Source organism: Pantherophis guttatus, chromosome 1, assembly GCF_059756535.1.
Source record: "Pantherophis guttatus breed Tessera chromosome 1, ASM5975653v1, whole genome shotgun sequence".
Lineage (NCBI taxonomy): Eukaryota > Metazoa > Chordata > Lepidosauria > Squamata > Colubridae > Pantherophis > Pantherophis guttatus.
The window spans coordinates 16,311,431-16,338,552 of record NC_142063.1 but is presented as its reverse complement, the minus strand read 5'-3'; the positions used below and the strand labels follow the sequence as shown (position 1 = coordinate 16,338,552).

The 27,122-nt window shown below is 43.8% G+C and overlaps 3 protein-coding genes across 6 annotated transcripts; 1 reads left to right on the top strand and 2 right to left on the bottom strand.

Annotated features, from left to right (window-relative positions):
* Window positions 1-856: 856 nt before the first annotated feature.
* RFXANK (regulatory factor X associated ankyrin containing protein) lies at window positions 857-13,786 on the bottom strand. Of its 4 annotated transcripts, XM_034442547.3 has the most exons (9): window positions 11,802-12,467; window positions 11,278-11,453; window positions 9,182-9,265; window positions 7,836-7,901; window positions 6,839-6,939; window positions 6,153-6,278; window positions 3,159-3,225; window positions 1,732-1,812; window positions 857-1,593 (listed from the first exon to the last, which is right to left on the bottom strand). In XM_034442547.3, the coding sequence occupies exons 2-9, from the start codon at window positions 11,405-11,407 to the stop codon at window positions 1,514-1,516; spliced, it is 735 nt and encodes a 244-aa protein (XP_034298438.1). In that variant the 5' UTR covers window positions 11,408-11,453; window positions 11,802-12,467; the 3' UTR covers window positions 857-1,513. The 4 variants fall into 4 exon arrangements, with proteins under 4 accessions (XP_034298438.1, XP_034298440.1, XP_087749972.1 ...); XM_034442549.3 differs by lacking the exon at window positions 6,153-6,278 and having other exon boundaries at window positions 11,802-12,468; XM_087893846.1 differs by lacking the exons at window positions 857-1,593; window positions 1,732-1,812; window positions 3,159-3,225; window positions 11,802-12,467 and adding an exon at window positions 13,650-13,786 and having other exon boundaries at window positions 5,279-6,278.
* BORCS8 (BLOC-1 related complex subunit 8) lies at window positions 13,694-17,167 on the top strand. Its single transcript, XM_034442550.3, has 4 exons — window positions 13,694-13,826; window positions 15,228-15,340; window positions 16,610-16,674; window positions 16,841-17,167. The coding sequence occupies exons 1-4, from the start codon at window positions 13,790-13,792 to the stop codon at window positions 16,944-16,946; spliced, it is 321 nt and encodes a 106-aa protein (XP_034298441.1). The 5' UTR covers window positions 13,694-13,789; the 3' UTR covers window positions 16,947-17,167.
* Window positions 17,059-26,452, bottom strand: TMEM221 (transmembrane protein 221). The gene is made up of 3 exons (XM_034442552.3): window positions 26,018-26,452; window positions 23,954-24,039; window positions 17,059-22,004 (listed from the first exon to the last, which is right to left on the bottom strand). Exons 1-3 carry the CDS (start codon window positions 26,302-26,304, stop codon window positions 21,502-21,504), a joined length of 876 nt encoding a protein of 291 aa, XP_034298443.1. The 5' UTR covers window positions 26,305-26,452; the 3' UTR covers window positions 17,059-21,501.
* Window positions 26,453-27,122: the final 670 nt, after the last annotated feature.

Below are 27,122 nucleotides of genomic sequence, written 5' to 3'. Positions count from 1 at the left end.
ACCAAGCCATGCCACGCCCACAGAATCGGTAGTAAAAAATTTTGAAACCTACCACTGGTCCATACTCAGGACCATTGCGGTGTCCCAAGGTCATGTGATTCCTTTTTGTGACCTCCTGACAAAGTCAACAGGGAAGCCAGATTTACTTAACAAGCGGGTAACCAATTTATCAACGGCAGTGATTCACTGAACAACAGTGGCAAGGAAGGTCGTAAAATGGGTCAAAACTCACTTAACAAATGTCTCACTTAACAACAGAAATGTTGGGCTCAATTGTGATTTTAAGTTGAGGGCTACCTGTACAGCATCCAGTTTTGGTCACCATATTGTAAAAAAGATATGGAGACTCCAGAAAGAGTGCAGAGAAGAGCAACAAAGATGATTAGGGGACTGGAGGCTAAAACATAAGAAGAGCGGTTGCAGGAACTGGGTATGTCTAGTTTGATGAAGAGAAGGACTAGAGGTGACATGATAGCAGTCTTCCAATATCTCAGGGGCTGCCACAAAGAAGAGGGAAAAGCTGTTCTCCAAAGCACCTGAGGGCAGGACAAGAAGCAACGGATGGAAACTAATCAAGGAGAGAAGCAACTTAGAAGTAAGGAGAAATTTTCTGACAGAACGATCAACCAAAGCTTGCCTTCAGAAGTTGTGGGTGCTTCATCACTGGCGATCTTTAAGAGAACAATTAACCGAGGTTTAGCAACTGAAATTATGCTCCCAATTGTAATTCGAGGACTACCTATACATGCAAGCCTAAATCAGATGCATTCATGGAGATGAGAAAGACCAGGAGTAAAATGTAAAAGCCAGACCCCGAAGCAGCTGATTTGAAAATGAAAATCAGTAAACAAGCCTGTTACATATATATATATATATAAATATTTATTTCTGTTAAACAAAAATATTATTTTCAAATCTTGTGAAAGTTTTTCGGTCACCTTCTTTTGACCCAACCCTGATTCACCCCCAGCAATTGAGGAAACAGCATTTTTCCCCCCTCTCTTCTGCACACATGTAGAGCCAAAGAAGATTTTTGTACAGCTTAAAAGCAAATTTAGCAACTTTTGAGACTTGTGGACTTCAGTTCCCAGAATTCCTCAGAGTGACTATGCTGGCTGAGGAATTCTGGGAGTTGAAGACCACAACTCTTAAGAGTTGCTAAGTTTGGAGGCTCCTGACCTAAAGGAAGGTTCTGCTCAATACAGTTTCCTTCCCCCACCACCACCCCAATTTATGGTTTGGCATTCAGGAAAAATTTCCACAAATCTGCAGGAGAGGTAAATTAGCAATTCCTTGAGAAGAAAATAGGCTTGATATCGGGATCCTGTAATCCACTGTTCAAGAAAGCGGAGTTTTCTTTTGGAAAAACTCAGGTGCTTCTTTCTGTACCCTGTCGTCTGAAAATGCCCGGTCCTGCATCAACTCTGCAGGCTGGCACGGAAGGTGCTCGTTGTCTCAAAAGACCCCCTTCCGTCCACTTCTTTGATTCAGGAGGAGAAAACGGAGATAATCATCACTCGGACGCTTCTCTTTTGTCATCTCTTTCCTTGTTCCGCAATAACTTGAGAATGTGTTTTTCAATCACTTGCTGGACTGGAAAGCAAAGAAGAATTTTTACTGTTGGGAAAAGTATATGCCATACGATCATAAATCTGCCGAGAAGCACTCTTTGCCCGTCTGGGATGATGGGGCTGCTATGAAAGAATTTCCTCCACCTACCCCCAAACCTACCTTTTTTGTGACCCAAAGCCACCGCGAGGTCCATTGGAGTGTAGCCAGAATCAGCTTCGGTGGTAAGGTCTGCGCCACGGGCTGAAAACACAGAGCAAAAAATGGTCATTGTAACAAGCTAAAACTCACAAATAATTTATAGGGAATGACTAAATCATAGATCATGGACTTCACTGCAGCCAAACTGGGAGTCATTTTGTGGCAACCTAAAAGACCAGGTAAAAACATTGCAGCTGAGGCTTAAATGGGCTGAAATCTGATTCCAGCTTTTAAATTATTTCCAGGTTTAAGCATTTTATTTTTCATGTTATGTTACAGATTGTAAAACATTGACTGTGAATTCCATCCAAAATGGCCAAACACCAGAGTGTCAGTTTGGAGCAATTGGCTCCATCAAAATTTTATGACCCAGTCAGGAGGTGTTCTGTCCCCGTCTCACACACGCACCCCCACAAACAGTCAATAGTGAAATAAACCAGCCGACAAAGGTTTCTCTAAGAGCAGAATTGGCAGCAACCCAGTGGCTGGCTGCCAAGAGTCTTTTACTTACGAAGGGAGTGTTTTTCAAAGCCAACACACAACAGATAAGAGAATATTCAAAAAGTCCAGCAATGCAGAGAGGTTTGTTCAATATCAGTTTTTGCTCGTCACAGAGCTTGAAGAGGGCCACCACACCCCCTTTTATAACCTGTGGGGTGTGGTCCAGTGACTCAGCCTAATCCCTGGCACGCCTCTTCCTCTGCTGCGCACGCTTATCTCTGCGACGCTGTCGAGGGTCCAGCCAAGACTCATCATCATCATCATTACTGTCCACCTGCGGCTGCGTGGAAGTGCTTGGCCCCGGGCCTATCTGTTGGCCTTCGGAGGACACCGGACGCATTGCCAGAGAGGAGGGTCCTGGAGAGGGAGGCCTTGCCAACTCCTCTCCTTCACTCTCGGAGTCCTCTCCTGCTGATAACACAGGCTCGGTGATCGGAGCCACAACAGGAGGAATTCTGGGAGATAATAATAGTAATAGCTCCCTTGGGTCCCAAAAAGATCCGAGGAGGTGCAGTGGTTAGAGTGCAGTACTGCAGGCTACTTCTGCTGACTGCCGGCAGCCTGTAATTTGGCAGTTCGAATCTCAGCAGGTTCAAGGTTGATTCAGCCTTCCATCCTTCCGAGGTGGGTAAAATGAGGACCCAGATTGTTGGGGGCAAGAGGTGACTCTGTTAACCGCTTAGAGTGGGCTGTAAAAGCACTATATATAAGTCTTAAGTGCTATTGCTATTGCTATCTGGAACACTACTTGAACACCATTGGCAGCCTGGAAATAATTTAAAAGCTACCAAAAGGTTGCCTTTCTTCCCCCATCCCCATCTCTATTGAAAAACACATTCTGGCATGGGGGATTAGAAGATTAAGCATAGCAGGTGTGTTTGACTTACCTAGCAAGACCTCAACGCATTTCACGTGATTGCCCCGTACAGCATAAAGCAGCGGAGTCCCACCATTCTGTAAAGATGGATAAGGTTAAATGATAAGAAAGATAAGAAAGATTGATAAGGTTAAAACCACAGTTGTCCCAATTTGTGGGAGTGTGTGTATGTGTGTGAGAACATTGGTGCAACTTTTGGCTAGGGAAGTTTCTGGCTCACCAATCCTTACCCTTGGCCACATTTCAATTCAATTGAAGTCAATGTTCAAAGCAGGGGTGAAATGTAAAATTTGTTATTACCGGCTCTGTGGGCGTGGCTTGGTGGTAGGGGTAATGTGACTGAGTGGGTGTGGCCAACTTTTTTTTTTTAAAAAACTTTTCAAAGCATTTTTTCTAATGCTTTGAAAAGCCTCTGTCGATCAGACAACTCAGCTGGGATCGTCAGAGACTTTTCAAAGCATTTTTCTTACTACCTCTTCAACCAAGAGGTTGCAGAAAAAAATGCTTTGAAAAGCCTCTGAGGATCCCAGCTGAGCCACACGATCATCAGAGGCTTTTTTTTTTTACTTTTAAAAGCATTTTTTCGTCGGAAGAAGTTGTAGAAAAAATGCTTTTAAAAGTTAAACAAAAAGCCTCTGATGATCGTGCGGCTCAGCTGGGCATGGGGGGGGGGGCGCGCAGGGATTTTTGCTACCGGTTCTCCGAACCACCCACCGCCATCGCTACAGGATCGGGCGATCCGGTCTGAACCGGGAACATTTCACCCCTGGTTCAAAGTATCTAATCATGGAACTTTTATTCATGTTGGCCAGTGAAACGGAGAGACAGGAGTTATTAGGGTTAAGAGAACTCCCCTCTTGCAGGCAAGGGAGTTGCTCTCCCACCCACCCACCCCCAGTCCATCATCTCATCTCCAAAACTCTTAAGACAGTGTTTCTCAAACTTGGGAATTTTAAGATGAGTGGACTTCAATTCCTAGAATTCTCCAGGCAGCCATTCTGGGAATTGAAAGTTCACGCATCTTAAAGTTCCCAATGTTGAGAAACACAACTCTAAGAATCATAGCTCTCCTTTCTAAATGCCTTTTGATCAAGAGGGCACCTGCACTTAGATTCTTTCACCTGGTTTGCTCCACAGGTGTTGGAACAGGTCCTATAATCCCCAGCCACCATGGCTTAATGCAACAATGGGACCTGGACTCCAGCCTCTACAGAAGATAACAGGGCTCAACAAGGCAAGATTCAAATTTTAAAGTTAGGTTGTTCTGTAATTCAAATCCTCTCTCACATATTTGATCTCAATTATAGCTTCTTAAATCTTATTATCTTGCAGGATTGTTGTGATAATGAATATGGGCAGGTATATCATGTTTTTGGGGAGAAAAGTCAACTAGAATCAAAATAATTAACCGAATAGAAATATAGGAGAGACTGAATGTTCAGCTCTTTTGGATTTTAGCAGCTAGAAAAAAAGAGGTTGGGCTCACACCTGATCAGGTCGATTTAAGGAACCTGTCCAGATTGGGTTGAGAAAAGGGGCAGTTTTAATCCAAAATAACTAGGTAACTTCATAATCAGGATTTTCTTGTCCTATTCTCCTTAGCTTATAAAATGTCTTGTGTGCCAGTGTGGTCAGTTGGCTGTGTGATTGGTTGTCTGTTTGGAGCTATATTTAAATTCTGAGCAGCTGATTGGTTCTCTTAATTGATTGGTCGTTCGAATGGCTAAGGCAGGGGTGTCAAGCTCAAGGCCGGTGGGCCACATCTGGCCCACAGGGTGCTTAGATCTGGCCTGCGGTGCCGCCCTGGAAACAGCAAACGACCGGCCCACAGTGCCTCTGCCAATGAAAACGGGCTCCCAGGCTGGGGGGGGGGGGGCCTGGCCAGCTTGACATCACTCGTGTTGGGGGCACCTGTGGTGGCCTGAGCACTCTGCCAGTGAAAACAGGTTCCCGGGCCCTGTTTTAGGCCGTAATGGCCTCCTGCAGCCCTCTGCCAGCGAAAATGGAGTACTCCCCCCCCCAGCTCCATTTTCGCTGGCAGAGGGCTGCAGGAGGCCATTATGGCCTAAAACAGGGCCCGGGAACCTGTTTTCACTGGCAGAGTGCTCAGGCCACCACAGGTGCCCCCAACACGAGTGATGTCAAGCTGGCCACGCCCCCCCCAGCCCCACCTCCGAGGTCAAACAACCCTGATGCAGCTCTCAATGAAATAGAGTTTGATACCCCCTAGGCTAAGGAGAATAGGACAAGAACGGCAATTCTGAGTTAAATTACAAGCCCCCATCCATTACGTCATGCTGACCCCAAACGCATTCAAACTCCGGGATGGTGTCCACACTTGGCCACTTAATCCTCCAAGAGAAAAAGACAAAGAGGCTAAAAATTTAGACAACCCCCATCTCTGTCTCCATTTTAGAAAAGGTTGCTGAAAAGATGGCGGACTTACAATTGCAAAGAACCGAAGAGAAAGCAGATTGTCTCAATGTCCTTTCATCCAGGTTCAAACCTGGAAAAGGGTACCAAAACCTCCAATGGCTTTTTTCAATGATTCGTGGTGGGATCGAGCAGAGCTGGCCTTACGGGATGCCCCCGTGGCCTTTGACCCCATCAATCATTCTATCTTACTGGACCACTTCAGCTCACCTCCCTCAGTGCCATGGACAGTGTTCTCACCTAGGCTTCCCCAAAAAGCACAAAGCAGAATCCTGGTCCCCACAAAACCCCTTTTATTAAACAAACAGTGAACTCCTCTCATTCACCTTCAGCAAAGTCTTTCAAGGGGGAATTTACAGTCACAGACCTTATCTGGCTTGGAGAGCTGCCAGAACTGCCTCACTGATGTCTGACTCTGAAGCCAGCTGATAACTGGCATCCGGCCCTGGCCCCCTCTCTGCCTCCGATGCAGAGCCCTCCTCAGAGCCTTCCCCAGACTCCAGGACTGGCCCATGTTCCTACCCAACCTCCTCACTGTCTGAATCGCTGATGGGCCACAACAGACAGTTACCCAATCATAGGTGTTGATGTCCACGGCCTTCTCCAACAGCAAGGTGACAATCCCCGTGTATCCCCCTGTGCTGGCGAGGGACAAGGCACTCTCCCGCTCCTTAGCAAGGATGTGGGGATCAGCGCCCTATAGAGAGTAAGAGAAAGATTTAGAGCAGGGGTCTCCAACCCTGGCAACTTTAAGACTTGTGGATTTCAACTCCCAGAATTCCTCAGCCAGCTTTGCAGTGATTCACTTAACAACTATAAAATGGGCCAAAATTCACTTTTTTTTTTTTTTTAATTTAATTTATATGCCGCCCTTCTCCGGAGACTCAGGGCGGCTTACAATATGCTAAGCAATAGCCTTCATCCTTTTGTATATTTATACAAAGTCAGCTTATTGCCCCCACAACTGGGTCCTCAATTTACCTACCTTAGAAAGGATGGAAGGCTGAGTCAACCTTGAGCCTGGCGAGATTCGAACCTGCAGTAATTGCAGGCAGCTGGTCTTAATAACAGGGTGCTTTAGACCACTGTACTACCAAGGCTCCTTAACTGTCTTGCTTAGCAACAGAAATTCTGGGAGTTGAAGTCCACAAGTCTTAAAGTTGCCAAGGTTGGAGACCCCAGATTTAGAGAACGCTCAAAACTGCTGCCAGAAATATTGCCTTTCTAAGGCCATTATTCCCAGGCAAGCTTTCATACCCATTCTAGCATGCTACGGACGGTTTCGATCTCTCCGAAAGCCGAGGCCCACATCAGAGGGGTGAATCCTCGCTCGTCTGGCTTATTCAGCAGGTTCTCACCTGTAAAAAGAGATGAAGTGGGCAGCGGGGCCTGATCGAAATCCATGTTTTGGAGAAACATTTACTGAGTGGAAATTCTCCGGGCTATATTTCTCTAGCATGATGCCTCTTAAAGTATGACGCTAAAACTGTCAGGGCACCAGTGGAATCCCCTGAAGTCTGCTACCGGTTCTGTGAGTCTGCTACTGAGCATGTGGTTTGTGTGTGCAGGCGCGCACAGCGCTAAAAAAGAAACATTTTGAAGCCTTCCGAGTCTGCAAAGGCAAGTAGAACAGCGAGGGGAGGGGATCCGTTGTGCCACGTGATTTAGATTAGCTAGAAAGCAGGAAATCCGATGATTCTAGCTAATATAAATCGCATGTCACAGCTGATCGGCACCTAGCTGATCGTTGGAAATACCGGTTTCTTGAACCGGTAGCATTTTTTACTAGCTGTTCGCCTGAACCAGTCTGAACCAGTAGCATTTTACCCCTGTGTCAGGGGTTCCCCAAGACTCTCTCAGGAGTTTTCAAAGTCAAAATTATTTGCCAGCCTATGTTGAAAAATAGTAAAATATTAAAATTCCATTAATCAAACGTGAGATTGTAGCAATAATGAAATGAAAATGGTTTTCATTTTTAATACCGTGAATGTTAACTCATACAAATAAAAACTCTTTTGGGGTCCTCCAATAATTTCTAAAAGTGAGAAGGGGTCCTGATAGAAAATTTAAGAAACATTGCTCTAGTATAGCGTTTCGCAAATGGAGCAACTTTAAGAGATGTGGACTTCAACTCCCAGAATTCCTCAGCCAGCATTCTGGGGAATTCTGGGAATTGAAGGACATGATTCTTAAAGTTGTTCACACTAAGGCTCTCTAGCAAAAGAGTGAGAAACTGAGAAATTTCATGGCTTACCTTTTCGGAGGTTTTCCTTTAACAAGGTCAGTTCACCCTGAGCTGCAAGCTGGTGAATGGACAGAGCTAGAAAATCAAAAGAGAAGACAATGACCAAGACCACGTAAGGGTTAGTAAATTAATAAATATGAATGAACGTTCCACATAATGCAATTTTGAATACCTTTTTAACAATCAAGCACATTTCAGATTTACTGAGGCAGAGAGTTGCTAATTCAAGTATGTTTTATATTACGTAATTTATACTGATTTCAGTGGGTGAAGAAGGAGTTAAGTGCTACATTTTTAAACTTGGAGAAATCTTATTCATCCCTGTAGCAAAAGATACATTATCTTGACAAACCTATGGGACAAAAAATGGAATCAAAGAATGATGAACACAAAAGCTCGATTACAAGGAAACTGAATTTTTCATCCAGTGCCTTCTATAGCATGTGTTTTATTATTAAGAGGCTAACATTGGCTCCATGTATCTTGCAACATTCAAATTAATTCATATAAATTAATTTGGACCTAATCTCTAAATCAGACCATTAAATGTTCAAAAAAACCTCAAATGAATTGTCCCAGCTTGATTCACCCATATTTGAATTGATTAATCAATTCAATGAATCACATATTGGCAAAAGCCTAGCAGATTTTCCTAACAAGGAGGGGAAAAGATATTTTTCTGTCTTCCAAGGGATTAGGTTTTAACAGAAACAAATACAGTAGCGTACAGCAGGATGAAAACTGCAACTTAAAGTGAAAAAAAGTTTTAGAGGTCAATCTTTCATTTTTGAATTTATCCAATTAAGAGTAATTGAAATGGAATCCTACACTGACAAAGGGTTGGGCTAGATGACCTCCAAGATTTTTTATTTTTTTTTATTTTTATTATTCATATTTCTATGCCACCCAAGTGCCAACCCTTACTTTCTATGATTTTGGAGCTTCATGTTGATGAGCTGTGCGCTTTATAGTACTTGCATGGACTGTGAATGGCCAAGAGGTTTATGAACAACAATGTTTCCCCCAAAATAAGATATTCCCTGATAATAAGCCCAATCAGGCTTTTGAGTGCATGGCAATAAGGCCAAGTGCTTATTTCAGGGTTCAAAAAAATATAAGACGGGGTCTTATTTTCGGGGAAACATGGTATGAATCCATAACATTTGTAATAAATAAATACAACTTCTCCCAGTGTTTCTCAGATAAAATATTTAAAATAACATTTGAATTCCTTTTGCTTATTGGTCTTCCACTTCAACAGGTTTCCCCCTCTCTGTGCTTAATTTCAACAGCTGAATATGCTGGACTCGCATAACCTTAAAAGGGCTTTCTTTTTTGACACAGAAAAAACTCACTATCCAAAGTAGCCGGCAAGGCAGACACTTCATTGCCACGTTGGCGATTTGTCAGGGTGCTGGAACGCTTCAGGATCCCCCCGTCTGCATTTTGAGAAAGGAAAGAAAGAGAAAATTGAATCTTTAGCATTCACCACAATTAGTGAGATTCACTTGGCTTGCTAAGTTGTAGCCTTGCTTTAGAAGCCCAGTTGAGTTCCTCCAAGACAAACCCCAAGGCAGGAGTATCCCCAGGGTGTGGACAAAAAAAGTCAAAATAGCTACCACAGAACTATTGAAGCTTTGCCTGTTTGTGTGGCGGCCATGCTATTGTGGTGGCCATCTTGACTTTTTTGACTATAGCCCTGCTCTAAGGCAACAAACAAATAAGAGAAAGAGAAGGCATTGAATTAATGCCATTTTGGTTAAGAATTGACTTTTTTCCTTCCAACTCTTCTTAGCTCAGTACAAGATAAACACACTCCAACTTCAACTTTTTGCTTTTTTTGAATTTCTTCCCCCTTGTATCTCATACATCCTTTCCCCCCCCGTTCCCTTTTCCTCCCTTAATTTCCTACTTTCTTTTCATCCTTTGTATTTTATATAATAAAAATAAAAATGATTCATAGTGAAGAAAATGTTTTTTCCAGAGCTGTCTTCCACTCTTTTGGACAATTTAAACTGGGCACATTTACTCCATGGGTCGGAAAAGATTCAACAAATGAACTATTCTTTGATCTTTTGGCAGAATACAGAAACTTCCCATCCGGGTGGCATCTGCATCTTTTCTCATTACATTTATGCAAGGCGCTCATGCGCTCTCAAGACTTATAAAATGTATCCTGTTTAATTAAATGAGGTTTATTTTTTCAGTGTGTACAGGATTGCCGTTTAAAGACACAGTATTCCACTACTCATCATGTGCATCATTCCTAACTTAACTTGAATACAAATAGTCCTCGAGTTACAACCATTCACTTAATGACCATTCGAAGTTACAACAGCACTGAAAAAAAGTGACTTATGACCGTTTTTCACACTTACAACCGTTGCAGCATCCCGTGGTCACCTGATTAAAATTCAGAACGTTTGGCAACTGGCTCCTATTTATGACGGTTGCCATGTCTCGGGGGCATCTGATCCCCTTTGGCGACCTTCTGATGAGCAAAGTCAGTGGGGAAGCCAGATTCGCTTAACAACCATGTACCGTATTTTTGGGAGTATAAGACGCACCTATCTTTTTTGGTGAGGAAAAGAAGAAAAAGAAATCTGCCTCTTCCTCTGAGGAATTTTGCCTCCTTGAAGCAAACAGCAAACAGCCTGCTTTACTTTCATTTTCGTTTTCAGCATAGCTTGATTAGCACAGGGGGGAAAAAAATCTGCTCCAGCAATTTACCTCTTTGCAGCAAGCAGCAAAACAGCTGAGAGCAAATCAGCTGAGAGTCAGGAGGCCGATCCAATCAACTTGTGCTAATTAGGCTGTGCTGAAGCTGAAAGGAGCTGTTTTTTCTTGCTGTTTGCTTGCAAGAAGGTAAACTGCTGGGAGACAGAGGCCAAAGGATGGGGGCCAGTGGGTGGGCAGGACTACATTCGGTGTATGAGACGCCCCTAAATTTTCACCCCCTTTTAGGGGGGAAAAAGGTGCGTCTTATTCTCCGAAAAATACAGTAACTAACTTAGCAACTGCAGTGATTCACTTAACTGTTGACTCAGCCTTCCATCCTTTCAAAGGCAGGTAAATTGAGGACCCAGTTGTGGGGGCAATAAGCTGACTTTGTATAAATATACAAAAGGATGAAGGCTATTGCTTAACGCATTGTAAGCCGCCCTGAGTCTCCGGAGAAGGGCGGCATATAAATCAAATTTTCAAAAAAAACAAAAACTATAAAATGGGGCAAAATTCTTTTAACTGTCTTGTTTAGCCCCAGAAATTTGGGACTCAATTGTGGTCGTTAAGTCAAGGACTACCTGGATCATATGACTGAGAAACTTCCATTTTTTTATTCTGGAAAAAAAAGCCGAGATTTTAACAAGCTGAATTCTGCTTCGGTTATCCTCTCACAGCTCATCTTCCCCTCAGAACTCCCTCCATTCGGACTCGAGCTTTGCGAACGTACCATTTAAATCATCCCCGGCTTCTGAATACGGAAACAACTGCAGATTGATTATCGTGTCGTCGTTGTCGTCGTCATCGTTTCTGTCGCTAGCTGAACCTTCAGGATCCCTCTGGCCGGTGGCTTGGATCATGTTAGAATCGCAGGGTTGTTATTGTGTCCGCAGGTGTGTTGACACGCTGTGAAAGTGATAACACTGAATGAGATTGGTTGGCTCGGAAACTTGGAGGGTTGGCAGCATGCTGGGTAGGATAGAACTGCAAGTAGTTAATGCAGTGTTTCTCAACCTTGGACACTTTAAGAGGGGTGGACTTCAACTCCCAGAATTCCCCAGCCAGCAAAGCTGGCTGGGGAATTCTGGGAGTTGAAGTCCACCCCTCTTAAAGAGGCCATGGTTGAGAAACACTGAGCTAATGGATGAATACATAACATAGAGACCAGCTACCGATTAGCAATGGCCAAAGAGGAAGCAGTGAAGCAATTGCAAGCAGGAGCAACTTGGTTTGAAGACGCCATTCTTAACTCACCTTTCTTTACCAGAGACTTCTTGAACCCGGTTTAGAAGGATGGATAGGATACCGAATGTTCAAAGCAATCCCAGCTTCGACAGGAAGTAATGTTAAGAAACAGCCCTTATGCCACTCGTTCCTCTGCTGCCCTCCGATGCAAAGTGAAAATAACTTTCTCTTCCCACAATGCATCTGATTCTGAAGCTCTGGTTGTTATTATTATTATTATTTAAAAAAAAATTAAAAACCACCCGGCTGGTGGGCCCTTTAAGGGATTCCCGGGAGTTTACGGAATTTTATGAATGAAACCGACGGAATTTGCTCCACCCACCCGAATACTCCGCCTATTATGTGTCAGGAGGGGGGCGGAGCTGCTCGCCCCCCCCCGCCCCACGAATGTTTAGCCTTAAAGGGACCGCTCTTTTATTGGTTTCTAAACCCAAAGTAAAGAGCTCTCGACTCTCACCAAGCAAAGATTAATTCTTCCCTGCAATTTCGGGAATTCCCGATATTCGCGTGTAAGATTTCAGACTGCGAGGCAGCTATTAAAAATGAATGTAAGATATCCGGGGCTGGCTTGATTTTCTTGGTTATGAATAGCTAAGGAAAGTAAAAATGATCCCAAAACAATGATGGATAAAGTAAGATATTGCATAGCTCCTTTCCTTCTTTCTTTCTTTTCTATGCCCTTTACCCCCTTTCCTTCCTTCCTTCCTCCCTCCCTCCCTCCCTCCCTCCCTCCTTCTTCTCTTCTCTTCTTTTCTTTTCTCTTCTCTTCTTTTGGCTTAGAAAATTCATCTAAAACTAACCCCCTAAAACCACGGGACACGTTTCAATCATTTTTTAAAATTGTTTAAACAGATTAACAGACTAACAGAGTTGGAAAAGACCTTATAGGTCAAATTAACACATTTGAAATAAAAGGGATCGTACTGGTCCATGTTTTTCTTTCAAAGCCTATTCCTTGCCTTGCAAAGCAATTCAATTACACTCTATAAGATTACACTCACAAAACATGTTCAATTTGGCTCCTGCTTTTAATCCATTTTCTGGGTGTGGATAATCCAATGTCAAAGTAACCAAACATGTGGGGTTTCTAGGCAATCCTAAAACAGAATGAAGCCTAAACAAGCCTTCAATTTTCCATGCTCAACAGCAAACACAGACTAAATAGTCCCCCCACTTTTTTTTTGGCCAGACAAAACAACCAATTCTAGACAGTAAAACAATGTTTCTCAACCATAGCAACTTTAAAAATGCTTTCAACTGGAAGAATTCCCCAGTATGATCTAAGAAGTATAATAAATAAAACGACAATACTAAAACCAATGCAGCATAAAAATAATAAATGCAAAAACTGAAAACACAGGAAGAAGCCAAACATTAAAAAAAAATTAAAATCTTTAGAAGAGCATTCCATGGTTCCTGGAAGAAGATCCCTCTGCATTCAGAGGATTGTCTATTTTTCTGTTGTATGCCTAATTGAGATAAAAAAAAATTTTGCACTGGGCTTTTGTGCTTGGTGTTGTGAATTACACAAACGCAACACACCATTCCACTGACTGCAGCGGGATTTATTTCCAGGATCCATTCATTGACCGTGTTAGAAAGCCTCACTGTACACAACAGAGGGGGAAAAAAAAGAGTATTCATTAAGTACTTAGGGACTGGTGACATCCATTCATTTGGAAAGGGAAACGCTCTCTCATAATAAATAAATAATAAATAAATAAGCCTTGTCATCTTTTTAGGCCCGAAACTCGGCACGGGAAATCCGGCCATCAAATAAATCAATACATCCTGATGGATGAAAGAAACGGTACATTTTCCGCACCGTTTTGATTTAAAAACCAAACCAGTAAGAACCTTTCTCCTCAGGCGGTGTTTCCACACAGGTACGTTTCTGACGATGCACCCAGCTTTCCGGAAGTTGCTGCTCGGCTGATGTTCCGCCCCGGCTCTGCGGTCCGCTTTTTCTCACGCCGGGTCGGGCTCGGTTCGTTATCATGGAGGAGGCTGAAATGCAGCTGAAAGTGAAAAAGGGTAACAATGACGGCTACTTCCGGGTTATGTTACACTAATATAAGTCCGGGGAAGAATGGAGAAAGGGATGCTTATTCTTTCCCTGTCCCTCTGGGTTGAGATTTGGGTATTAATAGAGCAAAAGTAAAACTGGTTACGGCTCTAGAGTTGGCCTGCGGGATCCATGCCTGGATAATTTCTGCCTATCGGGTGGAATTCCAACCATTTCTATTTTAATAGAACCAGGCATTTTCTCACCAAGCTAGAAATGGGACAGAGAAGTTCTGTTGCATTGAAGGAGAGATTTCATTTTTATTGCTCTGGTCTGGCTTTGAGACCAACCTGGACTGGTCTCAAACCAGTTAACCACAGTTGCAGCTGGTTAATGCAAGGATAGGAGACCACTAAGTAATTCCAGAAAAGTAGGCTGACCTGAGAATGGAGAATGACAAGGGCGGCAGCTGGTTAATGCATGGATGGGAGGCCACTAAGTAATTCCAGAAAAGTAGGCTGACCTGAGAGTGGAGAATGCCAATGGCAAGCTAATCGTTGTGTTGTTGCCAAAGTTGTTGTGGTCAAGAAGGAAATAAACAAACTAGAGCTAAAGGAGAAATTTCGTAACGGCGAAAGCAGACAACCAATGGAATAACTTCAGAATTTGGGGGTGCTCCATCACTGGAGGCTTTCAAAATGAGACTGGACAACCATTTGTCTGAAATGGTATAGGCCAGGGTCTCCAGCTTGAGCAGGACGTTGGACTAGAAGACCTCCGAGGTCCCTTCCTACTCTATTATTCTGTGTTCTAAGTTCTCAGCTGTTCATCACGTGTTATGGGAAAAATAGGAGGCAGGAGCATTTGGTATGTTTGCTGCCTTGAGTTATTTATTTTAAAAAAGCTGATAAAAATATATTAACTATGTTTGCCACTTTGAGTTATATATAAAAATCAGGATTAAAAATGTAATAATAATAGTTTACATGCTGCAACGATACCTCTAAGACTATCAAACATCAACATCTGACTATCCCAGGCCCTTGGGAAAGACTCACCAGGGTGACAAAAATTCCAAATTCAGTCTGAACATCTGGCTGACTGTGGGACAAACCAAAACAACTGAAGTATGAAAGATTCACATTCACCGTCACCCTCCTGAATTCTTATTCTGTTTTTCAATTTCATTTCTCTTCTTTTGCACCAGTGTTCATCTATCATTCTGAAGCAATTGCCTTTTTTAGATTGCCATCTCTATCTTAACTTTTTTCCTGGTTCTGGTTAGTTTTTATACTTTGGAATTTTCTCCCAAGGCTAAATATCCCTTTCTTGTATCGGTGGCCTCAAGTATTATCTGAAGCCTTATTTTTTCTCCTGGTGTGGAAGCAAAGCCGTGAGAAAAAAAAATATGCTTTCTTTTCTTCTTATAGTGACAGACAAGTTTACAGAGAGCATGTATGTCCTGGCCAATGAACCTTCTGTCGCATTGTATCGGCTTCAAGAACACGTCAGGCGCTCTCTCCCAGAATTGGCTGAACACAAAGTAAGCTGCGATCTGAACTGTAAATGAGAATGGATGTAGTGTCATTCCTAGAAATAGTCTATAGTCTAATAAACCCATTCTGTGACAGACAGGACTTAGGGGCTCAAATGTTTAACTGTTCCTCCATACTTAGTAATTCCTTGCAGGCAGAAAAGTAGTATATTGGGGAAAGGGAAATTGGATTTTTGCCATGATATGTTAGTTTTCAGCGTGCAAAGTATCAGACCAATGTAGAGGCAGCTATGAGGAGTACAGTATGTTTATACATATCTGCTAATCGAAGTCTCCTGTAAGGTCTTGCCTCAGCTATCCCCTCAAGAAAGCAAAACTCTTGAAACAGGTAGATTTCAAAATTAACTTTTATTGGAAGATAGTGATAGCAAGGAGAATAGGCAGGATCTAAAGTTACAGGGGGTGGGGGGGGGGAAACAAAATGTTAGGTTAAAAGTTGTTTGTCAAAACCCCACCCCATTGCTCAGTCCCACGTGAGCCAATCCCAAGGTGTGAAGTTGTTATGAGAACTTCAAGTTGTGAGAAATTTGAGCTGAGAAGGTGATAAGAAGCTGGGCTCTCCTCTCTTCGGAGCTGAGACAAAACAGATGTCCCCAGGCTCATCCTCCCCCCACCTCCCATTCCCAGAAAGATACATCAAAGTGAATAAGGACCAAAGCAAATGACAGATCATAAAAATACCAAGGCTCCCCCATCCCGCCAGAATGGCAGCGTCCCAATAGGGATCTATAGGGACCTGACATCTCCAGAGCATTATCTGTAGTGGAGAAGTATTGGGCTTTAAGGCCTGAGGATATATATACTGTATCTGGCCTTTTATCAGTTTGGGTTTGTTACATTGCTAAGAAGAATGTGGTAAAATGCCCCTATGAGAGACGGCACTACCAGCTTCTTTGAAAGAGTCAGTAATTAGGCTACTCTTGAAAAATAAATTAAACCAGATTAAGAAGCAACAGGTCGTCCTTTCATACCCTATTGGTTAAGTAGTTATGGATCACGTCAGAATTGTTTGGGGTGCAACCAATTTTCTATATTGACTCCATCCAGTTTCAAGGCCTTCTTTGGGAGAAACTCTGAAAATACTTACTTCATTTGACTGACCTCAGGATGGAAGGCTGAGTCAACCTTGAGCCGGTCAGGATCGAACTCCTGGCAGCAAGCAGTGAGTTAGCTTGCAATACTGCATTCTAACCACTGAGCCACCAGAGCTCGTGCTTCTCTCTACCTGGCAAAAATTTAGCTGTCCTTTCTTTGCAGGCTGACATGCAGAGCTGGGAAGAACAGAGTCAAGGAGCCATTTACACCGTAGAATATGCCTGCAGGTGACTGCCCTTAAAAACTCATTTTTAACCATTGTAACCACTGCGCCCCCACGAGAAATACTCTTTTCTCTGTCCCTATTCCTGGATTTCTGAGGCTGGGACATTCTTGATCCCCTTTTCCCCCCAACTCTTGTAATTTTAACCAGGCGCTTTCCCTCTTCTCTAGTGCCATCAAGAATATGAAGGACAGTAGCATGTATTTCAAGAACATCGAAGGGCTCCTGAGACATGCCATTGCCGTAAAAGATCGGTTGAATTCTGCACGGAGGTAGCTCTAGAGATACAGATCTGGGAAAACATCACAGACGTCCTCTGTTATTTATGGAGAGAAGCTTCAAATGCCAAGGGGAAGCCAACTCTACACACCAACGCAACCAAGACACATTTATATTAACCAGTCTCCAGGTTTAATCATTTTTTTAACATCAGTAATTACTGTTAATTAAAACATGTTAGCAATACTTAGTTTCTAAGGAAGAAATACTGCAGGCAAGATCTTGTTGTGTCATGTGCTTGTACTAGAACTGGGGTGAGACAGGATTGGCTTGGGTGGAGGAAGTGGGCGGGGAGAGAATACACGGAATCCCAGTATATCGAGCCAAACTGTTGGTTTATGTAGCTCATGATGGATGGCAAGTTGATTATACCTCTCCTGAGCCTCAGATGTACCAGCTCTATTTGGAAAATCTCAGATTTTGAACCCAAGACCTCTTCTACTGGCAAAACAAGTGTCCCTTCTTACTGGCTGCCCATTCTTCTCCCAGTTCTACCTGCTCCATCTTCTCCTCTCCTTCCCTTTTCAAGATATCCCAAGTGCTTTTCCTTCTGTTCTCACAGTCAAGGTAGATTTTGCCATCTCCTGCAGGCAATCTTTAGATTTAAGATGACCCCCCTACCTACCCCGCCCTACACAAGGAAGGTTAAGAGAGATAAACCCTTGAATGCTTCCACTGTTTTATAACCAGGCTATCTAATTCAACCCTCCCAGTTCAAGCTCAATTATTTAGAAGGCTTAAATTTCCTGACAGATAAATACATATAATAGATTAACTGGACGCCCAAGCTTTGCTACGAAACTGTGATCGAGCATGATAAATTGACACTTAAAGCCTGAAACTTAATGTAGAATGTGTAACTCCGTAGCCTCAGAGCATGTTAATATAAGGCAACTGGCAGTTGGAACAGAGTTCTTTTCAGGTGGGGAGGGGGAGTAGAATGTCTAGCTCCTTAGCATCAGAGCGTGTGAATATAATACTGTATATGAAATACTAATGAACTGATGGTCATTTTGAAAAATCCTTTCTTAGTGAGCACCTAGAAGCCAAGAGGAACATACATGCCAAATTTCAAGTTTGTAGGCTTTACAGTTCTGGAGATTTTGTGATGAGTGAGTGGTATTTGGCTTTTATATATATATATATATATAGAGAGAGAGAGATTTCAGAACGGTAAAGATGTTAACTAGGAATGCAGCTAGTCACTTGTGCTGCAGGGACCAACAACATCCCAAGTTTGATTTTGATCCTTAGCATGCTCAAAGACATTCTGTTTTATACACAACTCTTCCCTCGCTGAATCCAATGGATTACTGGTTCTGTATGAAGGGAGAGAGTTGGCGAGACGTCATATGTGTCTCTGGTCAGAGCCCAGCTACCCAAGGACTGCATCAATGCCTTCATCCTGCCCTCCATCAACTTTTCATGGTCTCCAGAGCCCCCTCCAACCTCAAGAGATGAAAATCAGAGATCCCTTTAGAAGTGGAGATCACAACAAAGCAAAAATGTAGGAATCCCTGAATGTAATTAAAAGGAAAAAAAAATCCTCCCCCAAATCTAAGGGGGGAACGTCCAAAATACTCATGACAACTCCCTACCCACCCTTCAGCTCTTACCCTGAATTTGGAATTATGGGATCATGTATTTTTTCAGCAACAGCACGAGGAATTTGAGCTAAGTTTCATATTTAGTCATTATTTAATACCGTGTACTCGCTGGGGTTTTTTTAGGGTTAGGGAAAGTTTTTCAAAATATTCTGCTGATTATTTTACCTTCAGGAATTTTGTAGGGTAAGTCCAGGCAGTGCTTTTCAGCCATTATTAAGAGGCTGGAGAGATGTGCATTTTCTCTCTTCTTGTACTGAAAGTGGAAAATTCTGTTTGAAATTCTGCGTGTCCTTTGTGTATGCCGGCCCGTGTTTCTCCTTGGACATGCCTACATTCTATTATTATTTTTTTGCTTATGTGAATGTATGGAAATGGTTCTGACTAAATCAGAGGTCTCCAACCTTGGCAACTTTTAAGACTTGTGGACTTCAACTTTGCTGGCTGAGGAATTCTGGGAGTTGAAGTCCACAAGTCTTAAACATTGCCAAGGTTGGAGACCCCTGGACTAAATCACTAAAGATGTGTAATTCATGACTTGAGGTGAGGTTTGTGTTACAGACATTGGCTCTCCTGAATCCTAATCGCTACAGCTTTCGGTACGGCACAGGAAAGGATTCACAAAATGATTAGATGTTGGAGTACCATCTTCACTGTAATCACAAAGTTTATCTAGCCCAGTGTTTCTCAACCTTGGTAGCTTGAAGATGGGTGGACTTCAACTCCCAGAATCCCCCAGCCAGCAGCGCTGGCTGGGGTATTCTGGGAGTTGAAGTCCACCCATCTTCAAGCTACCAAGGTTGAGAAACACTGATCTAGCCTTCAATTCAGTTAGAGTCCTTCAAATTCAAAGCTACAACGGACTCCCCGAAACTTCTTGTAACCTGGTTTTGAAATTAGGACACTTATAAACCCCTGTGGTGATGTGATTGTATTTTGTACACTTAGCAACCAGTTCACCTTTTGCAGCAACCCATGTTCACATGATCATAATTTGTTATTTTACAAATTTTGCTGCTTTCCAGGACTTTCAGTTTCTGACAAAAAAAAAAGAAATCCCTTGGGTTAAAATGGATTTGCTTAACAGCACTACAAAAACGTTGAGCCATGTAATGCCTCAATTTACAACCGTAATCCTGGGCTCAATTACAGTCATAAATCGAGGACTACCTATACCAGCAGTCTCCAACCTTTCCAGCTCGATGCACCAGCAGAGGCAGCAGCAGGGTGGGGGAGAGGACATGGTTTTGCGGTTCCCGCTTTCACAAATGCAGCTTCATGCATGCACGCTCAACCACCAATTCAGCACTTCTGAGTGGGTTACGGCCCGGCACTGTTGGGGACCCCTGACCTATATAACCAACCTTCCTTTACTAGTGTAAGTCCAGACAAATTGCCTCTTTATGGTAGCACCTACGAACAATTTAAATGTAGCATAGTATCTAATAATGGATGGCATCTAATATTAGTAGAACAGAGTTGTATTGGAGATAACAGGATCATTAAAGGAAGCCTCCCTATTCAGTAGCAGTCTGTCTTGATGCTGGTTTACAGCATGCATTAAAATATGGGATTGGTTAGTAGAATATCCTTTCTTACACTTAACCAGCCCTTAAGATTCATCCCTGCTGCATCAGGGTTTAAAAGCAATAGCTTTTAATTCTCAATTCTTTCCCTTTGGGCCGTTGAATGTGGACGATCTACGTAGACCCCCTTAAGAGACTCAAACTATCTGCAATATGTGAATTTTTCCAATTGCTGAGAATAAGGGAGATGACCCTGATAGAAATATGCAAGGATTTTTTTTGTGTGACATTACTGAAAATAGTTAAAGATAGTCATGATTAACTTGGAAGGCTAGATGTTGTTAAATATCCTATTTCGATTGAAATTATGTTGTGGCTGGGATTGCTCCAGAAAATAGGTGTCTGCACATTTTGTTACGGACTTTATGATAAAGAAACAATTAAAAAGTTCTTTTAGGGAAAAAAAAGAAATATTCAAGGATCATTACCTAGGTAAAGCAGTAAAAAAATGTTCTATAAGTCCTCGTAAAAATGCCTTCCAGATCCAAGGAGGGGAAATATAGGCAATCCTCGACATACCACCCCAATGGAGCTCAAAATGTTTGTTGCTAAGTGAGACGCTTGTTACGTGAGTTTTGACCCATTTTACGACCTTTCTTACCCCGGTTATTAAGTGAATCCCTGCAGCTGTTAAGTGATTCTGACTTCCCCCGTTGACTTTGCTTGTCAGAAGGTCACAGAAGTCATCACGTGACCCCCCCGGGACACTGCAACCGTCATAAATACGAGTCCATTGCCAAGCATCTGAATTTGGATCACGTTTTCATGGGGTTGCTGCAACGGTTGCAACTGTGAAAAGCGGTCATATAAGCAGAGGTGGGATTCAGCTGGTTCTGTCTGGTTCGGGTGAACCGGTAGTGGTGACTGCAGGAGGCTCCGCCCACCCGCCTGGATGTAATGCGCGAGCAAAGAGCATGCACGCAAGGCTGTGTGCATGCGCAAAAGAGCGCTCGTACTCACATTTGCGAACCGGTAGGGAAGGTAAGTGAATCCCACCTCTGCATATAACTCACTTTTTCCGGTGCCGTTGTCACTTTGAAAGGTCACTAAATGAACTGTTGCAAGTCGAGGACTACCTGTACAGCAAAATCAGGCTTTGGAAGATTGTGTTATCGTAGCCTGCCTCAATAAAATATAGTTCTGGTCTTGTGGAGCTGATTTTCTGGCCTGCTCTACCCTAATGGGGCTGACCCTAATCTCCTTTTAAAGGAATCTAAATATGTTTTTTCCCCACTTCTTACGGGTGAATGAGAAAGCGTGGGAAACAATGAAGCAATAGTTAAGTGTTCCTTCCAAGCAAGGATCATCTGGAGGTTGGAAGAGATCTCTGTGGGGATCAGGATCAACCCGCTTTCTGAGATTTCACACCAAGGTCGAATCTTTGCCTGATCTCGCTGGTTTGCGTGACAGGATTTTCCTCATTTCCTGCCTCACCCCGTGGCTCAGCAGAAGGCCGGACTCTGCCGATAGTGTCCGGTGCATTCTGGGGACGCTACAGCTCTCCTTCTCCAGGGTCGGTGCAACGCTGTCCACGGAGGTGACATTGGTGCTGCTCGCTGGGGTGGTCTGGTGGGACTTCTGTTCCACGTAGGACAGGTATGAAACCTCCGGGTGGATTTCCAGACGTGACTGTGAGGAGGCCACCTTTGGACCAGCACTAGGTGGAACGACGGCTGGTGTTTCGACGCTCTGGGCCGAGTCGTTCTCGTAAAGATTGTGTGACAATTCTCCTGGGCTATGCCTGGAAGCCCGGACGAGCGCGTGGATCACCGTAATAATCAAGACGACGATCCCAGAGGAGAAGATACAAGCACAGGTAATTCCTGTTTCCCTCTCAAATGCCATTGTCACGTAGATCGAGAGGGCTGGAGGGAAGATGAAATCGTTAACATCCGCCAAAGCTTAAAACAGTTTACAAAGGAATTGGGTATTAACCAAGTTTGTAACTCGCGCGTTCATATAAAGATGTTAAGAACTGGATTCCCTCAACACACTGACTCGCAATTGTCCCCTCCATTAGCATGCTGAAAAAGCAGGGGTAAAATCCAGCAGGTTCTGACAGGTTCTGGAGAACCGGTAGTGGAAATTTTGAGTAGTTCGGAGAACCGGCAAATATCACCTCTGGCTGCTCCCAGAGTGGGGTGGGAATGGAGATTTTGCAATATCCTTCCCCTGGAGTGGGATGGGAATGGAGATTTTGCAGTACCCTTCCCTTGCCACGCCCACCAAGCCACGCCCACAGAACCGGTAGTAAAAAAAATTGAATTTCACCACTGTGAAAAAGGCTTGGCCTATACCAGTGATGGCTAACCTTTTTGCCATCGCGTGCCAAAAGCTGGGGGAGTGCAGGATAGTTGCATGCGCACGTGCCCACACCCATAATTCTATGTGCCCTGCCCCCCGCGCATGCTCGTGCGACCCCCTGCCCTGCTCCCCCCGCTTTTGGCATGTGATTGCACTGTGGGCACGGTAGGCCTGTTTTTTGCCCTGCCCAGGCTCCAGAGACTTTCTAGGAGCCTGGGGAGGGCGAAAACAGCCATCCCCATCCCACCGGAGGCCCTTTGGAGGCCGGAAACAGCCCATTTGCTGACTTCCGGTGGGCCCAGAAGGCCCCAAAATCAGCTGGCCAGTGTGCGCATGCATGCTGGAGCTGAGCTAGGGCAATGCTCGCATGCCCATCAATATGGCTCCGCGTGCCACCTGTGGCATGCGTGCCATAGGTTCGCCATCATGGGCCTATACAGTAGTCCTCTACTTACAACAATTGATTTAGTGACCGTTCACAAAATTACAACAGCACTGAAAAAAGTGACTTACATGACCGTTTTTCACGCTTATGACCATTGCAGCATCCCCATGGTCACGTGATCAAAATTCGGCTGCTAGGCAACTGGTTTATATTTATGACGGTTGCAGTGTTTCTGGGGTTATGTGATCAGCTTTTGTGACCTTCTGCGAAGCAAAGTTAATGGCAAAGCCAGATTCACTTAACAAACCATGTTACTAATTTAACAGCTGCTGTAATTAACACTTAACAGCTGTGGCAAGAAAGGGCGTAGAATGGGGCAAAGCTCATTTAACAAATGTTTCACTTAGCAACATGAATTTTGGGCTGAATTGTGGTTGTATGTCGAGGATTACCTGTAGGCTTTATTGCAATTTCTTTATTTTAACTCTCTGTGCAGTTTATAATAAAACACTCTAAAAAATACGATTCGAATGAAAACAGAGACCTGTGATGGCGAACCTATGGCACGCGTGCCCGAAGTGTCACACGGAGCCATGTTGCCTAGCATGCACGGCAGCACCCATTCCTCTTCCAGGTTTCTGGCGCGCATGCGTGCGCAACAATCAGCTGACTTTTTTGCATGTGGCAGTGCCGGAAACTAGAAGATCTTCCATTTTCCTGCATGAGCTTGTGCGACAGCCAGCTGATTGTCGCGTGCGCATCTGCGCCAGAAACCCGGAAGAGTAGCTGGCTGAAGCCGGAAGTTCAGTAGCTGAAACCGGAAGCTCATTTTCGGGCGCACCCATGCGCCCTGGGCAGCTCCTCTCCACTCGGTGCCGAAACAGTTCGTCATCACTGACACAGATCATAGATAAATGCAAAATAAAATAGATTGGATGCTTTGGTATCTTCTCTCCATACCATTCCTTTGTGTCCAATTTGTTTTTAAAGGATGGTTCTGAGAAGTTATATGGATGGGAAATTTTATTTCCTTCTCAAACGTAAGTTTCAAATCGCTTTTGGAACATTTCTTCTAGGAAAAGGACAAGCAAGGGAAGCCAGAAAGGGAAGGGAGAAATGACTCACCTGCTAGGTAGGCTAAAACAGCGCAGCAAAATGCACCAACAGCTACATGTCTCACTTTTCGACTCTCCAGCAGGAACCAGTCGCCTCTGTGACATAAGAGCAATATACTTTTATTATTTTTTGTCTGCAAAGTAGACAGATCCCTGCTCCAAACATCCTCACATGTAAACCTGCTGTAATGTTGATGAACTTACATTTTGCTCTAAAACACAGATAGTCCTCAACATATCAACTTCCATTAGGGACCGTTCAACGTTAACCCCAGCACTGAAAAAAGTGACTTACAACCGTTTTTCAACTCTTTTAACAATATTCAAACAACCGTTTTTCACCCTTAACAATGGGAAACCCATGGTCCTGTGATCAAAATTTCAGCCCTTGGCAACCAGCCTGTATTTACGATGGTTGCAGCATCCAAGGGTCATGTGATCGCTATTTATGACCTTCCCAGCTCGCTTTTTGACAAGCAAAGTCGGACTCAGATTTGCTTAACAACCATGCGATTCACATAACAACCATGATTTGGCTAAGGACCACAGCAAAAAAAATCTTGTAAAATTGGGTGCAACTCACTCAACCACCACCTCGCTTAGCAACAGACGTTCCGATCCCAATTGTGGTCATAAATCAAGGACTCCTTGTACTGCAGATTTTATTATTTATTTATTTATTTATTTATTTACTTACTTACTTACTTACTTACTTACTTACTTACTTACTTACTTACTTACTTACTTACTTACTTACTTTACTTACTTACTTACTTACTTACTTACTTACTTACTTACTTACTTATATGCCGCCCTTCTCCGGAGACTCAGGGCGGCTTACAATGCGTTAAGCAATAGCCTTCATACTTGTGTATATTTATACAAAGTCAGCTTACTTGATTTGATTGTCATCAGCAAATTGTGAACAGTGCAAAAAGCAATATGTTGAAGCTGCCAGAGATTTGAGGAACGGAGCCATCAACTCTGTCCATGGGTGAAATAACTTCTCTGTTTCGGGAAGGATGGGGGGGTCAGCTCAAACCCAAAAACAGATCGCTTTTTATTAATGTCTGACCCATTTCTTTTAATGAAACAGCTCTTCTAAACTCTTACTTTCAGCCAGAACTGCTGTTTTATTGGGAGTAGTTGCAGTTCTCTTCAACATGCAGGAACTCAAGCAGTTACTGGGGAGCAAGAATGTGGAGCTTTGGTGGGAAAGGAGCAGTTGGTTACCAGAGCTGAAACTTCATCTTCACAGGGGGCCTAAGTCCAAAAGATGTATTGAGTCTTGTTTTGTCAATTGCAGGAAGAATTCCACCCCATTCCCCTCCTTGGCAGGCATAGAAGGAAAGGGAAGAGGGAGAGGAAAAGAAAAGGAAGGAAAAAATGGGAAGGAAGGAAAGGGAAAGGGAAGGTAAGAGCGAAAGGGAAAATGGGAAGGGAAGAGGGAAAGGAAAAAAAGGAAGGAAAGAACAGGACGGAGAAGGGAAAGGAAAGGGGAAAGGGAAAATGGAAAGGAAGGAAAGGAAAAGGAGAAGAGGAAAGGGAAAATGAGAAGGAGGGAGAGGGGAAGGAAAGGAATTTAACATGGATTATAGGACAGAGAGGGAAGGGAAGGGAAGGGAGATGAGATGCGAGGTGGAACCCAGAAAGAACATTTGAAGTGCCAATTCAAAATCACCACAGCAACTTAGGAAAAATGGAGGAGCCGAGATGAAAGCATAATGAAGAGAGTGCATGCCAGTGGGCCAGATTCCAAAACGGCTCATTAAAATGGCATTTCACTTTATATAAAGGCTGGCACATGCACGTCGTTGGTGTGTCTTGCACTTTGCACAATTAACATGATCAATTCCTGGAAGCCGATGCGAGCCTGGAGCAAAACTCCAGAATGGGGGAGACTTATACCAAAAAATATATATATATATTTCCCTATGTTTCCGTTGCAGTTTTAATACATTTTATCGACCTTGGGAGTATCTAAATATTAGCTACAAGCATCCGGGTGTCTTTGCACACGTTAGAACTAGTCACTAGCCAAACTCGGATTGTAGCTCCCGCCTCGCATACGCACCTCTCGCTGCCCAGCGCGCCCCCCGAGGCCGCGCATCGCTCGGCGCCGCAGTAGCCGTGCAGGAGGCTCAGGAGGAGGCAGCTCAGGCTGAGCACCAAGCCGAGCGAGGCCAGGCCGGCCGAGATCGGGCGCAGGAGATAGCGGAGCCCCTGGGCCAGGTCGCGATCGCTGCCGGCGCCTCCTTGGATCTGGAAAAGCAGCATCGAAGCCAGCACGGCCACCAAGCCCGAAGCGGTGCCCAAGAGCATCAGAGCGCCCAAGGCGCGGTGCCCGTATTGGGAGAGCATGAAGCCTCGGGACGGGTCTCAGGGCCGGGAGGGGAACGAAGGGACCGCGGCCGAAAAGCCCGGCTAAAACTTTTCCCCAAAGTTGCCTCCGCGCTTTTGGAGAGGGAAAGAGGGCGCGGCCGAAGTGAGCGGCTGCGCGGGGAGAAGTGGGGAGGGGGGGCTGAGTGCGGGGGTCCTTCTCCCCGCCGGCCGCCCGATCCAATTGAACCCTGCCTGGGCTGGATCCTATCGCTGACTTCATCCTCCGCAGCTATAAACCCGGTTTAGCCAAACTCGGTCGCCGCGCTTGAAATGCAGCGCGATCGTGGCTTGAGTCGCTGAGCGCTTCGAGCGCCCCGAGATGATGATGATGATGATGATTATTATTATTATTATTTATTTATTTATTTATTTATTAATTATTATTATTTATTATTATATTTCTATACCGCCTTTCTCCCGTAGGACTCAAGGCGGTGTACAGTCAAGAAAAATATAGACACATTAGAAATGTGTAATAATATGTATTAGAAATATTTTAATGTAATGAGGTAAAGAGAAAAATTATACAGGGGAGGGAGGGGTTCAAGTTTACATATAAGTGTTATATTATGGGGGTTTTTTTTGTTGTGTTTTCTTTTTACCAGTTATGAGTATATTATAGGGAAGTCTGGGGGGAGGGGAGGGTTAGGGAGGGTTAGGGAGGATGGGAAGTTTGGGGGGGGAGGTGCGGGGGGGAAAAAGGGGTGAAAATGTAATTGTAAAACTTTTGCAATAAAAAAAAAGAAAGAAAAATATAGACACACAAACATCATAAAATTGCTAATTAAAATTATTAC